This window comes from Micromys minutus (genome assembly GCF_963924665.1).
Source record: "Micromys minutus genome assembly, chromosome: 5".
NCBI classification, from domain to species: domain Eukaryota; kingdom Metazoa; phylum Chordata; class Mammalia; order Rodentia; family Muridae; genus Micromys; species Micromys minutus.
In genome coordinates this window covers 82,362,918-82,378,294 of record NC_137974.1, presented here as the reverse complement: position 1 = coordinate 82,378,294, position 15,377 = coordinate 82,362,918, and the positions used below count along the sequence as shown (strand labels likewise).

Sequence of the window (15,377 nt, the reverse complement as noted above, 5' to 3'; positions counted from 1 at the left end):
CTTGCAGGCTCTCCTCTCAGCTTTGACACCTAGCCTAACTACCTCTTTGGTCAGCATACTGGGAACAAGCAAAAGAAACCTATTCTAAATACTACCATTTTGTTTTCAGGGAGTCTCCATTTAATCACAGGGAAAAAGGAAATTCAAGATCCCTAAAGAGCCGGGGACGTCCCAACAGCTCAACACCTTCTGTTGTAAGGAAACAGTTGTCTGAGTCCAGATATCTCAGGGACCAGGTCTCCATCTTGCTGGCAGGGTGAAAAAAAATACATGATCTCAGGTTCAGGAGCCAACTCCTCTCCTGACTGATGGAAACTCCCTTGCTCAACCCCTTATCCCTCCTGGCTCCCCTTTCTTCATGGTGTCATGCTTTAAATATGCTATACAACATCTCCTCGAGATCACAGCTCAGCTCCCCTGAACTGTGGCCCTAAGCCATCAGTAGTGTCTGGATTCCTATTTTTGTCACCTGCATTGACCTGGACTTTAAGTGCCATTGGATGTAAGCAGATCCCACAGTGAGCACACCACATTTTCTTATGCCACGTGTCCTATGACTTTGTGTATTTCTCTATTGTACGTTTACTATTCACAATTTTTCACGGTCTTACTGGTATGCTGCTGTTACATCCCGAGGCTCAACTCTGAGCCCATTACTGTCCTGTTTCCCTTCTGGCGCTACTTAGTGCTAATTAATACTATATAGATTTCTCAGATATCTAGAAGTCTCTCTAAATTACTATCCATTGTTTTTCAAATGCACAGGAAAGCTTCCACAGTCCCCTTATCTTGTTCCAGGTCTGGCAAGCCAAGTAGGGCCCTGAGTCTGTAATCCTTAAAGCCAGAACGGCTATCACTGAAGAAAACCTAGTACTAACGAAAAGCCACAATTCCATCCTACCTCACACGAACAGAAAGCGAGGAAAGATGGCACCAGTCACTTGTAACAGAACTTGTGTTTGTCAATGATCTTAAATCAAGACACCTCCAGGAGGGACACCATTAGTCTGGCAGCCGGCTCAGCAGCGCGACCTGCGCAGGCGCACTCCAACCGCTTCCGCTGTGGGCGTGGTCAATCCTGGGCGTGGCTACGGCGGGGGCGTGGTCTGCAGGCGGCTTGGCTGTCCGCACCTCCAGCCTGCAGGGTAATGGCGCTGGGGGTCCGGGGGCGCGGGGCCTCGGGGCAGGGTCCAGCCTCAGATACCCCGGTGACGGCCACAGCATCGTCCAGTGCTGTGAGCTCCCGCCGCTTCCTGCTCTGGCTCTACCTGGTAGGCTTCTTGGTGAGTGCCCGCTCCTGGGCTGGGGAAAAGCACAGGGTCTCTGCAGATGTGCGCTTACTTCAAGTTCCCGGGCATTTACACAGCTCCAGTCCTGAGCCTGAAGTGTGCTGTGAGGTGCCTACTCTTGCCCTTTCACCACCGACCTCAGGTGTGGCTCCTTGACCCAGTCTACACTGGAGGCCTTGACGTTGGAAATTGGAAGTCACGGTGAACTGCACACAACTACTGCCGTTGGCCAAATGGCACGTGTTTTTGTTTTGTTACAATTTATGTTGCATGTGTGTATTGGTTTGGTTCACAAGTAGTCCTTTGCTTAGTAGAATGAGAAGCTTTAAGGAAGTTTCATTATTAAGAAATATCCAAGAAGTTTCTGAATGCCTGCCATGCGTGGTGCGCTTCCTTGAACATTAGCATCATAAGCAGTTTCTGCTTCCAGCGAATTTACAGTCTTAGTCTTGGACCATTTTCCGTGCAGGGACCCTGATTCACACTGGCTCCTCTTTCAAATCTAGGTTTAATTCAATAGGCTTGGTTATAAGCAGCAGGAAGAGTCATTCTTTAGGATTTCTTCATCAGGCAGAAGGGACCAATTAGTTGGATGGCCAATGAAGGAAGAAAGTTGATTTCACCAAATGTCTGTATTCACAGTGCTAGGCGGTATTGAGTGTCTTTTCTGAGAGACATCTCCACCCAAGGTGCACTTTGCGGGTCTCGAGATATACAATTTCCCTTCTTAGGCACCAAGCCTTGACTTTAGAGTCTACATACTTGCCTTTGGGTGGTGCTTTAGGGGTGCAGACATTGCTTACTTCCACTGTGTAGTCTGGTTATTCAGAATTCAAAGCTAGTGAGTGTGGATTGTTCTGGGAAACTGCCATCCACTCCGGGGTGGGATGCATATCTCCAACCTGCTGAGGTCCTACCACAGAGGGCACCTGGGTTATTTGCAGAAAAGACTCAGGCCCTCACTTGGAACATCCAGACTTCACCAGGGGGGTAACAGCAACCACCAAGAATTGGAGTTCAGAACAGTGTGGGAATTACAATAAAATCAGGCTGTTCATACATCATTCATTCTGTGCAGACTTCCAATACAGACTTGGATACTCACAGCCTCTCCTGCTTCCTGTATGCTGGGCACATGGTAAATCTAGTCTGATGTAAAATTTTGAGAAGTGTAATAATATATTTCAGAGGATAATATATCCAAGAGCATATCTTGAGGGAAATACATGTGATTTTCAAATAGTTTTTTAAAAGGTTAAGGTTTATTTTTTTTTTTTTCGTGAGAAATATTGTAAAAGAGTTTTAAATTATGCAACTGGATGTATTGTTGAAGGAATTTATGCTGACTTTTTAAAGTATCAGTTGATATTATACACAGTTTAATTGCCATTTTCATATGCTCCACGACCAGAAAGGCTTCAGAAAATGGTTTCTGACTGGAAGAGGAAGGGCATGATTGGAGAAGTCATTTGCCAAATGTTCTAGTTTTAGCTTTTGATCCTTTTGATATTACTAGGAATACTAAACTCATTCGTTTGGTGCATTTTGGTTAAACTGAGATAGTGCTGAGGTCTATGATTTCATCTGCTTTTCTCCAGATACCTGGTCAACTTCCCTTTTCCCGCCCTCTGTAGCACCTGACAATTTATTTTCATCGGGCTAGGCCAGCATCAGAGAAACAGCGAGTTTCATTCCCTGTACAAGGCAGTGAAGCCCAAATGTATTCATCAGTTTCCATTGGCAGAGGCAGATGCTCAGGGGAAGGTTAGGGGACCCCCATCATGGTGCCTTCCTCATGAATAGGTACAAGCACATGGGCTGTTGTCAGAGTCACTATCTGAAAAATGACAGCTCTGTAGGAAGTGTAGATCATGAAGGAGGTACTCCTTGCAGTAAAGGAGGAGAGATTTTTTTACATTAGAGAAGATTATATTTTACGTTATGTTCCCGAGAAGAAAGAGTCAGTCGATGGCTTTCCTGAGTGAAAACAGTAATATTTTTAGAGTCACCGGGTGCTAAGTTGTTATTTCCAACTCTTGCTCATGAGCCTATATTCCATGGCTCCTCGTCTATGGAGATCAGTATTTCCCCAGCCTTCCGCCTTCTGCATGCTTCCCTGGGCTCAGTTATTGATGTGTGACAGATTTGAAGCCTAGTGTGGTGGAACATGCTTGTGACATCAGTTCTCGGGAGGCTGAGGCGCAAGGTCTTTCTCCTGGGCTACATAATGAGGATGTCTCAAAAAAGGACAGACTCTGGTCTGTCGGTTCTTTTCTGTAAGCTGAGATTCTTACCGAAGCAAAAGCAGCTTAACAGATAAACACAGACCGCCTCCCCCTTCATCATCCACATGACACTGGGGTTCAGATCATGCTTGTTTTGCTTCAGGTGGGGGACTCGCGCTGTGCATTCTCCCACAGATGTTAAAGGCCAGTTACAAAGAAGATGAGATGAAAACTGACCCTGGCCTGCAAACCAGTCAGACATTCAGCCTTATCTGGGTTCCATCATAGCTTAACCTGGCTCTGGTGCTCTACTATTACTATGTAGATGGGGGTTTTGTGTTTGAAATTGAATTATAGTGTTAGAGTCACCAGTTTAAAGAGTGCTGAGCTCCAGTACTAACTCGAGCCCACTTGGGTTTCACAGGACCTGTTTGGTGTCAGCATGGTTGTCCCACTGTTGAATCTTCATGTCAGATCCCTTGGAGTAAGTCCTGTAGTTGCTGGACTAGTGGGTGAGTGTTTTTAAACCGGCTTGCTTGCAAAACACTGATTTTTTTTTTCCTCAAATGCTCTGAAAATAACACAGCCCTTAGCCAAACCTCACCCAAAAGGAAACAGGAAACAAAATGACTTCATAGCATGTTTCCATGAAGCAAATGGACTGAGTCTTCCCCCAAGTACCTGCCTTCAGGAAGGCTTCCGAGGTTTGAGTTTTTTCCACAGCCCATACTGATGGACGCTCTGCTTCCTGGGCCTCCGGTAGTTTGGGCTGGGTATGTTGCAGACAAGGCAGCCTCTGGCCTCCTGTTCATAAACACAGTTCTGGAAATTAATGTTTATCTAAAGGGGTAGTCTATAAAAGTAACACCTAATGGGAAAGGGTTTGTTTGGGTGACCACTTTGGGACACTAGCTGCAAGCTTCTCCTCCCACCAGCACATCCTAGAAGCCCATGGAGTTTCTGCCCATGCAGCATGATATTCCATCCACATTTTCAATTTCTAAAAGAGACAGGAGTCCCAGGGCTTATAACTGTGCGTGCTAAGCACTGAAAAACCTTAAACGCTATCTGCCCTAGAATCCTTCACAAGTTGGAGAGGGTAGGCAGTTTTCCACATCACCTTTGTGTGTGTGTGTGTGTGTGTGTGTGTGTGTGTTGTATATGTGTTGTGTGTGTGTGCATGTGTGTATGTATATACACATATATATCCTGATCCCTGCTCTGCTTATAGACTTTTTAAAAAGCCAAATGGACCTCTTGACTAATGAGGGAGGGAAGGAACTTCTATGTTCCTTAAGTAACTAGAGTTTTTTCTTTTTAAAATTTGCTCATTGTATTGACGCTGCTCTTGGTCATTGTCGTCAATGTCATTAGCACGTGTCGCCTATGATATTTCCAGTCGTGAACATACCGAACCCTCTTATTCTCTCACCTCTAAAATGCTTGTGCTACCTAGGTGTTAAAAATTCAGCGCTGGGCCCTGGTTTTCCAGGATTCTGATGTTTGTTCTCTAAGACAGAGCCCTGCTACTTCTGGGGTCCCCGAGACTGGTCCTTGTTGTCCTTCTCTTCTGCTTGCTCACATTTGATTTTGAAGGCCTTTGAATTGTTTTGGAGAAGACATAGAACAGTTTAGGTTCCTGCCTTAGCTTTCTGCCCATTTCTACCTGATTGTTGTCAAGTTCATTTGGCCACACCCATGCCTATTCTAATTGTTTTTCAGGCTGCTCAAAGCGCATTTTGCAATTCTTTCTCCCAGCAACTTCTTGAAGATGCCCTCTCCCTTAGTTTTCTGCAGATTTCTACCTGATTATTGGCATATTCGTTCATTTAGCCACATCCACACCTTTTCTAACCTATTGTTACCTATTGTTTTTCAGGCTCCTCCTACGGCATTTTACAGTTCTTCTCCAGCACCTTTGTGGTAAGCGATTCTAGGTCAAGTCAAGTTATTCTCTATCCAAGTCTCCAGCTCTTAGGCACATACCACTGTGGGTCCTCTGCCATGCACAACAGAGGCCCCAGAGTTACTCAACAGTGGGTGTTCGGGTGGTTATAAAACACAGCTTTGTAGGTAAGGTAGCATCCTGTTCTCTGCTCTTTTTGCTCCCCCTACACCCTCAGGGAAGATGTGTACTTCAAACACTCAGATGGTATCTTCTGCAAGGCACACGGAGCCACTAGTCTATGTTGGTGGGAGAGTGTGTTACATCATAACTCGACAACCCTGTGACTCAGTGCTGAGTTTTGAGAAAAGAAAGTAAGCAGAAGTTATCCCTCATTGTTTGATTCGATTAACTGACTTCAGTCAAATCCTGCATTCCTATGATTCTGTACAGAAGCGTGCACCGTGAGCTAATTCTCTCCTTGTTTATGAGAGCATTTGGTAGACCTTTAAAATTGATTGGTTAGGAACCATAAAGATTGAGTAGAGGAATTCAGGAGTGATTTTCTCCCTCTTCTGGCCACTTGGTAGTCTGAAGTCCAGAGACTTCTGTCATTGAACCTCCCATCTGTTGCTTCTGCCCCCTGGAGGCTGGAGGCCTTAGTGTCCCTCTGCAGTCAGGAAGTTCAGTGATCAGCTAGTCTCACTGGTTGCCAGGAGCAACCTCACATTTGGCTTTTCCAGCTGCTTCCTCATCCAGGAGTAGCTTTCAAAGGCATGGAATGAGAATCTACAAATACTGTCAAGTGGGTAAACAGTTACAGTCACTTTCTGATTTATCTTTCTTTCAAGTGAAGACTCTAACTAAATGGGTGTGTACTGAAGGGAGGGCTCAGCAGTCGAGATCCCCCCACCCCCCACCCCCGCTCTTTCAAAGGACCCAGGTTCAGTTCCTAGCTTCACAGCACAGCTCACAACTGCCTGTGGCTTCACTTCCAAGGAATACAACGTCCTCTATTATTTATTTTATTTTATTTTACTGGAGACAGGTTGTCACCGTGTAGCTATTTGTATCCTGGAAGTCCTCAGGTAGACAAGACTGGCCTTGATCCTACAGAGATTTGCTCGTTTCTCAAGTGCTGGGTGTGAGGGCATAGGCTACTTTGCCCAGCCCGATCCAGTGTCCTGGGGTTCAACATGAACGTGTGACACAGATGTCCATACATGTAAAACACTCAGGCACACAAAATAATAATACATCCTTTAAAAATGTTAAATCTACCTAACATTCAAGCTGAGGATGCTCTAAACTGTAGGAAGAGAAAGAAGAGCAGACAGGCTGAGGAAGCTGCAGGCAGTGACTCTGACACTGCCTAGTTCTGTTGTCTGGCTAGAAGGCTTGACGTGTTTTAGCTGGGGCATGGCCGTAAGGGATAGAGAAAGTATAAGAACAGAGAGCTGGCCTGTCCCCTAACTTCCTCGCTCCCCACACCGGGTAGGACCCCACCCTTTTCTGAGCCTCTTTCTTCTACCCTGGCTTGTGTTTGTATAGATTTGGAACCACAGGAACTATTTTTCCCATTCACTTTCTCTCTCAATATTTTTTTAATTCCGAAACACCCTGGTTTCCGAGGAGCGTAGTTGCAATAAAACAATAAAAGCAAAGGCAGAGATGAAGCTTTGGAACTTGACCTTTTATCTCACTGACCAGTGAACTTCTCGGCTGCTGGCTTATCGGGCATCCTCAAAAAAAAAAAAAAAAAAGCACGTGGCACAGGGCATGATACAACCATAGCCATTTACAACCCCCTGACATCTCCTGGGGTCATGTTGCATATTGGCATCTGTGTGGTGCTCGTTGCTATTGGAGGCCTCTGCTTGTTCCTCTCAGGGCTGCTGGAGTGACGTGGTTGGAAGGCGCTGCTCCTTGCTGGTGTGCATTCTGCTCAGTGCCCTGGGCTATCTCCTTCTTGGAATGTCCACCAATGTGTTCCTGTTTACCCTGGCTCGAGTCCCCGTAGGTGAGTTCGGATCCCAGAGGATGTGTTCTCCATGTATGTTCTATGTGAACCTGAGCCTGCTGGACAAGGCCCCTTCAATGAGCGCTCACCCACAGAGACCAACGGCCGTAGGAATGATGGTAGCAATCACTTGGTTATCGTTGATGTTTATTGAGGATTTACTATTGACAGCCCCATATGGGAACTTATTCAAAGCTTTTATCCCAAACTAGACAGCCTCTCAGACCTGTTAGAGTGAATTGTTCCACTACACTTGATCTGTCTCTCTTCTGTCGCCCTGACTCACCATGGTCAGACAATTAAGACCGTGTGAGATGTGTTCAGCTAACAGTGTGATTCACACTGAGATGTGGCTCAGAAGCTTTGCTGAAGCCCCCTGGAGATCTGACTGCAGACTACTGTGTGGGAGAACCTGGGGTTGGTCTTCTCCTTCAAGACCACACTCTTAGACTATTTATAACACCTTGACATAGCTTTCATCTTGGACCACCAGTGAGACGTTTTATCAACTCTTGGAAACTGCATCCATAGGTGTCGGGTGGGTGTGTACCTGCTGTGGAAACTGTATCCCTCTTTACCTTTCTCAGCATCCAGAACTCTAGATTGTAGCAATCTTCTTTCCTAGCACGGCACGGCCAGACTCAGCACATCGGCCCTCTTCAAGTTAAGTGTCCATTAATACCACAGAGAAGAGCACTGTGCCACTGGCACACAGTTCAGCTCATTTGAAATTGTCACACCTTCCTTGACACGTGTGTGGACGTGAAAGTTATCGATGTCACCACCCCACACATCGGTGGCTGTGCATTGAGAAGTTCTTGCCTTAAGTGTGGTCCAGAGTCCAACAGCACCAGTACATGCTAGATTACACTTCATAGCTGTTCAAGTACATCCTGGTGTTGCATTTATTACATTATGGTTTGGTTGATGGTGTGTCTTCGGTGCCATGCCTCTCTAGACTCCACCGTACCTGTTAGGAGTCCAGCAGGAGCACCGTGTCTTGTTACAGCTTGGAATGATATGCAGAGATCTGCAGGGAGTTTGTCAATGTCGACTGAAATGGCTGGCAACCCTTCCCAGGGCTCATCTGTATTCCTAAGTATTCCTCCCATGGATGTCAAACAGTCCCCAGGAGCCCACAGTCATGCTGAAGCCATCCGGTAGTCTGCAAACAACCTCACTTGTCTCTGATCAGTAGGAAGCCGTTGGCATTGACCATATGAAGACACAGTCATCGTTACTAGTCTTCCTAGAGTGTGGTAGTCAGTGTTGGTTAGATGAAGATGCCTTATGTTTCTTCTCATAAGTTTCTTCTCCACTGTTCCTGCCCAGACCCCTCAATACCTTGTAATATATCCTATATAATTTACCCCCCAAAAAACCTACATTCCATGAGGTTGGATTTTGCTATCTACTTGTGGGTTGGTTTTATTTTTTTTAATTTTAATAATAATAATTATTATTATTGTTGTTGTTATTATTGGTTAGCTCAATGCTTTATCCACGGGTGGGTCAGTGGCGGACTAACCTGCCATAATATTTTATAGTGAGTAAGGAAAGAAACCATGCTAACCAAGTAACTGTGAGAAAGACACTGGACACTGTATGCCAAAGAGTGCAGTAAAGAGACTTCCCACATGATGGCCCTACTGTGTGGTTATTGTTTTTATTGGGGGTAAGAGAAAAAGTGAAAATATCCAGAGCAGAGAGAGAAAGGAGGCTGGCCATGGTGGGTTAGAGGAAATGGAGACAAGAACTCCATGTGGCTCAGGGATGAAGAGCAGAGGGGTGTGCTCCTCCGGAGTTCTGAAGGCTACAGAGCACATATCTTCTCCTTTGCAGGTGTTTTTAAGCACACCCTCTCCATCTCCAGAGCCCTGCTTTCTGACCTGGTCACAGAGAAGGAGCGACCAATTGTGCTGGGACAGTTCAACACAGCCTCGGGCGTAGGCTTCATCTTGGGCCCCGTGGTTGGTGGGTATCTGACTGAATTGGATGGTGGATTCTACATGACAGCCTTCATTTGCTGTTCTGTCTTCTTCCTCAATGCTGGTGAGTTGACTGTTGGACACTTACACTTAAAACGCACAAGTCTGCCCACTTCTTTTCTTTCTCCCTTTCTTTCTTTTATTGAATATTCTCTACATTTACATTTCAAATGTTATTCCCTTCTCCCTCCCATCCCCCCTTCCCCTCCCCTTGTTTCCTTGAAGGTGCTCCCTCTCCCAACCACCCTCTCCCACCTCAGCACCTTGGCATTCTGCTATATTGGGAAAATGAGCCTTCACTGGACCAAAGGCCTCTTTTCCCATTGATGTCAGACAATGCTATCCTCTGCTACATATGCAACTGGAGCCATGGGTCTCTCCATGTGTGCTCATTGGTTGGTGTTTTAGTCTCTGGGAGCTCTGGAGGGTTTGGTTGGTTGATAATGTTGTTCTTCCCATGGGGTTGCAAACCCTTTCAGCTCCTTCAGTCCTTTCTCTAACTCCTTCATTGAGGTCCCTGTGTTCAGTCTGATGGTTAGCTTCAGGAATCCTCCTCTGTATCAGTATGACTCTGGCAGAGCCTCCGAGGAGGCTCCCATATCAGGTTCCTGACAGTGAGTACTTCTTGCCATCAGCAATAGTACTTGGGTTTGGTGGCTGCATATGGGGTGGATTCCCAGGTGAGACAGTCTCAGAATGATCTTTTCTTCAATCTCTGCTCCTCTATTTGTCCCTCTATTTTTTCCCATGAGTATTTTGTTCTCCCTTCTAAGAAGAACTGAGGCATCCAAATCTGGCCTTCCTTGTTGAGCTTCATAAGGTCTGTGAATTGTTTCTTGGTTATTCAGAGCTTTTTGGGCTAGTGTCCGCTTATCAGTGAGAACATACCATTACTGTTCTTTTGAGACTGTGTTACCTCACTCAGGATGACAGCTTCTAGTTCCATTCATTTGTCTAGGAATTTCATGAAGTCTTTTTTTAAATAGCTGAGTAGTACTCCATAGTGTAAATGTCCAACAATTTCTGTATCCATTCCTCTGTTGAAGGACATCTGGGTTCTTTCCATCTTCTGGCTATTATAAATAAGGCTGCTATGAACATGGTGGAACATGTGTCCTTATTATATGTTGGAGCATCTTTTGGGTTTATTCCTAGGAGTGGTATAGCCAGGTCTTGGGGAAGTACTATGTCCAATTTTCTGAGGAACCACCAGACTGATATCCAGAGTGGTTGTACCAGCTTCCAATCCCACCAATAGTGGAGGAGTGTTCCTCTTTCTCTGCATCCTCACCAGCTTCTGCTGTCCCCTGAGGTTTTGATCTTAGCCATTCTGACTGGTGTGAGATGTAATCTCAGTTGTTTTGATTTGCATTTCCCTGATGACTAAGGATGTTGAACATTTCTTTAGGTGCCTCTCAGCCATTCAGTATCCCTCAGTTGAGAATTCTTTATTTAGCTCCGTACCCCATTTTATAATAGAATTATTTGATTCTCTGGAGTCTAACTTCTTGAGTTCTTTGTATATATTGGATATTATCCATCTCTCAGATGTAGGATTGGCAAAGATCTTTACCCATTCTGTTGCTTGCCATTTTGTGCTATTGATAGTGTCCTTTGCCTTACAGAAACTTTGCAATTTTATGAGGTCCCATTGTTGGTTCTTGATCTTAGAACATAAGCCATTGGTGTTCTGTTCAGGAAAATTTCCCCTGTGCCTATGTGTTCTAAGCTCTTCCACACTTTCTCTTCTAATAGTTTCAGTGAACCTGGTTTTATGTGGAGGTCTTTGATCCACTTGGACTTGAGCTTTGTATTTCTGTTGGTATTTCAGTATCATGCTTACATTCTACAACATACTGCACAAGGGCTGGCATTATGCTGGGTGACCACTCTACTGTATATGTCCCTGGACATTTCCCAGGGTGTTTGATGAATAAAAAAAAACACCTCCTGATCTTGGCACCCTCTAGTGAGCTAGGTGCTCAGAGACTCTTCTTCTTTGCCTGAGACCATGGCATGGGCAGGTCTCGATAAAGAACTTTGCAAATGAGAAAAATCACGCAGACTGTCTGTTTAATTATATTCCACTTTGCTTCTGGGGTTTGAACTTTGACCTTGAGGCATGATAATGAGCAAGACACTCCATGATGGGTTAATTTCAGATCCAGGAAGTGGAGTCTGTGTGTGCTTCATTTCAGCTGTGAGGGAACTGCTTTATAATTTCTGTCAGGATCTGAACCCGCACCTCCGCTCCGCCCAGATCATAAACACAGGTTTACAATAAAAGAAGAGGTAAATGTTTAATCTTTTTAGAAGCATGACTGTGGCGGTTCGTGGTAGACAGCCCTCTTTCTCAGGGAAGACTAAAGGCTGCCTACCCCTCCTTAAAACGTTCCAAGAAGGAAGCCAAGCTCAATTACACCAAAGCTGAGTCTGGGAAGCCAGTGGATTATAGGTCTGTCTTACTACAGAGCTTGGGTAAGGGTGCGTAAGTGATTCTGACCAGCCACACTGGGAAGTCTTCAGTAGGCATGGCTGATGTGTCCCTCTAACAGTGACAGATTCAGACTCCCTTAATCAGCTTCCCCCCCAGCCTACATGGTCTATATCCTCCTTTGACACTTCTCCATGCCTTGTGTCATTAAGGTAGAACTACACACAAATGGTTTGGGAGGAGCCCTGGGATCTCAAGTTCCTCCGATGAGGGAATATCTGCATGGCGATTTATTCCTTTAAAAAATTTAAATGATTTAAAAACAAACCTTAATTAAAATATATCACTTCTCCTTCCCTCTCCTCTCTCCAGCCCCTACTGTACCCTTCCTCCTAGCCCTCCCAGCTCCCACGTTTACTCTCAAATTCATACCCTCTCCCCTTTCTGACTGCTATTGGCACACATGCTGGAAGGCATACATGTGTGTCATGAACTCTTGGGAGTGGACATAGCTGCTGGTGGTCCTTAGCCAGGTAGCCAGCACGGATGAGCAGCCTCTGGTTTTCTCACCCCAGCGCTCCCTCGTGTCCTCCTCTCTCTGTTGCTCCCACTAAGAAATTAGACTTTGGTGTCACAGCCTCAAGCTCATTCCCTGCCTTGCTGTCACCGTGAACTTTGAGAATATCTCTTCTGTCTTCTCTCCTAGACTAAATGTGTGCCGTAACAAAGCTCGAGGGCCTGGCTACAGGAACCAGAGAAGTTTTACACAAAAGCAATTTTACTCAAGTGTCATTGTAGCCCAGGTTAGCCTCTTGTAGCCCAGGTTAGCCTCCAACTTTTTACGTAGCTGAAGATGACTTTGGATTTCCTGCCTCTGTCATCTCTAAGCCTATTTTTAGGTCTGGGTTTTAGTAGGACAGGCTTTTTTTTTCACTGGGATTTGACTTGTTTATTTGTGTATTTCTGGTGTCATTAGCACATTGGAAAGGCACTCTGGGAACCACGTATGCTCACACAGATGGACAGATGAGTGGACAGGTAGTGAGTCAGTTAGAAAGTTTGTTGAGAAAAGCTATGAAGTGGCACCACGAGAGAAGCCAGCACATGAACGAGAAGTCCATGACTATTTCCTGTGTGGTTTCAATAGCTTTTATAGAGCTCAAGGGCCCATTGTTGGGATCCTGAGGCCGAAGCTTGGGAATGGTGGAAAAGCTTGACTCAACACAACCGAGTAAATCTGGTATAAAACACAGGTGACTGACCTAACACAAATAAATTACTTGTTCATCCAGAGGCAGCTACTGCTGGAATTCAGTACACTGGCTCGGGTGATTGATCTAAAACAAATCCTGGGTCTTAGCTTCATACTGTTCCTCCGTGGGAGCCACTGTGAGAATCCAGCACACTGGCCACCTTAATGAGTCTCTCGTCCTTTCCATAGGTCTAGTCTGGCTGTTACCTTGGAGAGAAACAAGCCTCAACATCCCAGACGATGGTTGGAGCTTGGACCGGAAGCACTCTACCGTACCCATAAAGTCAGAAGGTACACAACAGGGAGCAGCCACCACCCCTAAAGCCAGGAGGAGCGAGAAGAAAGTGCAGCCACCCTGGGTTGCAGTCATGTTGGCCTTGAAGGACATGAAGACCCTGATCTTTTCTGCCCTTTGGGACATATTCCTCGTGCGCTTGCTGATGGGGGTAGCTGTCATGCTGTACTATAGTAACTTCGTCTTGGCCCTGGAGGAGCGTTTTGGGGTACGGCCCAGTACCACGGGGTACCTCATCAGCTATACCAGCGCCCTGGGTACCCTGGCTGGCTTTGCTGTGGGGCCCATTCTCCGGCTGTACAAGCACAACTCTCACCAGGTCCTCCTGCACTCCAGCGCACTCACCTGCCTGCTCCTGCTGCTGTACTCCACGACCAGCTCCATGGCCATGGTGGTCTTCTCCTCTACGCTCCTGTCCTTCTCCACCTCCATTGGGAGAACCTGCATCACGGACCTCCAGCTGAGTGTGGGCGGAGCCCAGGCCAGCGGCACCATTATAGGTGTGGGCCAGTCTGTGACTGCGGTGAGCCGCATCCTTGCCCCCCTTCTCTCCGGAGTGGCCCAAGAGATCAGTCCCTGTGGCCCCCCAAGCCTGGGTGCTGCTTTAGCCCTGGTGACTATTTTAATCATGACTCTAAACAGACCTCCCTTCAGTGGAGATGGGAGTGAGAGACTAAAACGGGAGTAGGATTGAGACCACTTGAAGAAGCAGATTTAGAACCAGGCAACTCGCGGATGACGGGCATTTCAGAGATAGTGGGTGGTCCAGATGCTGTTGTTCCCAATGGCTGTGCCCTGTCCTCACCTGCACAGCTGTGCCAGCAGAGCCAACAGAAGTCAGCTGTAGATAGGAAAGTCTAGACTGAGCACAGCCCGGCAGGGGGCGGCGACCATGTCAGACGCTTACCCTAGAGGCTTCTCTTCCCACCTGGGCACAGTATAGATAATGTTTGCTTCTGGAGAAAGACAGCATACTACAAGAGGAGCGAGAGCAACCTGGAATACGGAGGGAAGCCTCGGTGTTAATCATGGACCCATTGCCTGTCTAGATTGCAGCTCCCATAAACCCAGAAGCCAAAAGCATCTTCTCTGCCCAAATCCCAGAGACCTACGCAGCTGCTTTATTTAAACCCTTACCCCCTAGACATTTAGATACATAGGCCTCACTAAGGTCAGACCTGTGGGCTTTTAAGCCCCAGTGGCCATTTCTCACGGAGAGGGTAGGAACACTGAGATGTGATAGTTTTGATTAAAGTAAGGAGACTGCACTGTTTTTAATAGCTGACTGTGCATGCTCCCTAAACCTACTGATTACTGCTGGGGTTTACCACGTTTCCCACCTCTCAGGAGTCAGACTGCACCAGGAACAAGCAACTTTCAGGGCTGCCTTCTCTCCTCTTTGGGACTCAGTTACTTTGGACTTTGGACACAGCCCCCAGAGCCCCAACTTCTAGGATCACAGACCCAAAATCTACATTCCATATAATCCTCTTGACTATTCCTTTAGTGTGTGATGCCAGTTTTCAACCTAACACAACTGTTCTTCAATGCACTAATTTTTCACAACTCTAAGATTTACTATTTATAAATCAGAAAAGGGGTGTTTTCATAGATTTAGACGTTGTGTGTGGGATAAACTCAAATATTTATGACCATTGGAAGTGTATTTTAGCTTGAATGCCAGTCCCTTTCCTCTCTGTCTTTGAGAAAAGTGATTCCCTTTTAAGCCATTTCCACTGTGAATTTTAACACAGGTACTAAGAAACCCTAAGGGACCAAAGCATGAAGCAGGTGGCCATGTCCTCAAGGAGCATTTGAATGTCATGAGCTCAAAGGGTCAGTGAGTAAAATGTCAGTATGACATAATGAAGTAAGGTGTCAGAGGTGTTTCTACCAGCGCTGCACTCTCAGAGACAGTGGGTGTTTCTTACAAGTGCTTACGGAAGCCATGTTTGTTTTCTTAAAGCCATAGCACTTTATTTTAAGTGA

The 15,377-nt window shown here is 46.0% G+C and overlaps 1 protein-coding gene across 1 annotated transcript; it reads left to right on the top strand.

Moving 5' to 3' along the window:
* Positions 1-1,148: 1,148 nt before the first annotated feature.
* On the top strand, positions 1,149-14,076 carry MFSD9 (major facilitator superfamily domain containing 9; the record flags this gene model as incomplete). Its single annotated transcript, XM_080917193.1, has 6 exons — positions 1,149-1,283; positions 3,939-4,026; positions 5,394-5,437; positions 7,290-7,419; positions 9,262-9,471; positions 13,283-14,076. The coding sequence occupies 6 exons, from the start codon at positions 1,149-1,151 to the stop codon at positions 14,074-14,076; spliced, it is 1,401 nt and encodes a 466-aa protein (XP_080773319.1).
* Between the last annotated feature and the right edge of the window lie 1,301 nt (positions 14,077-15,377).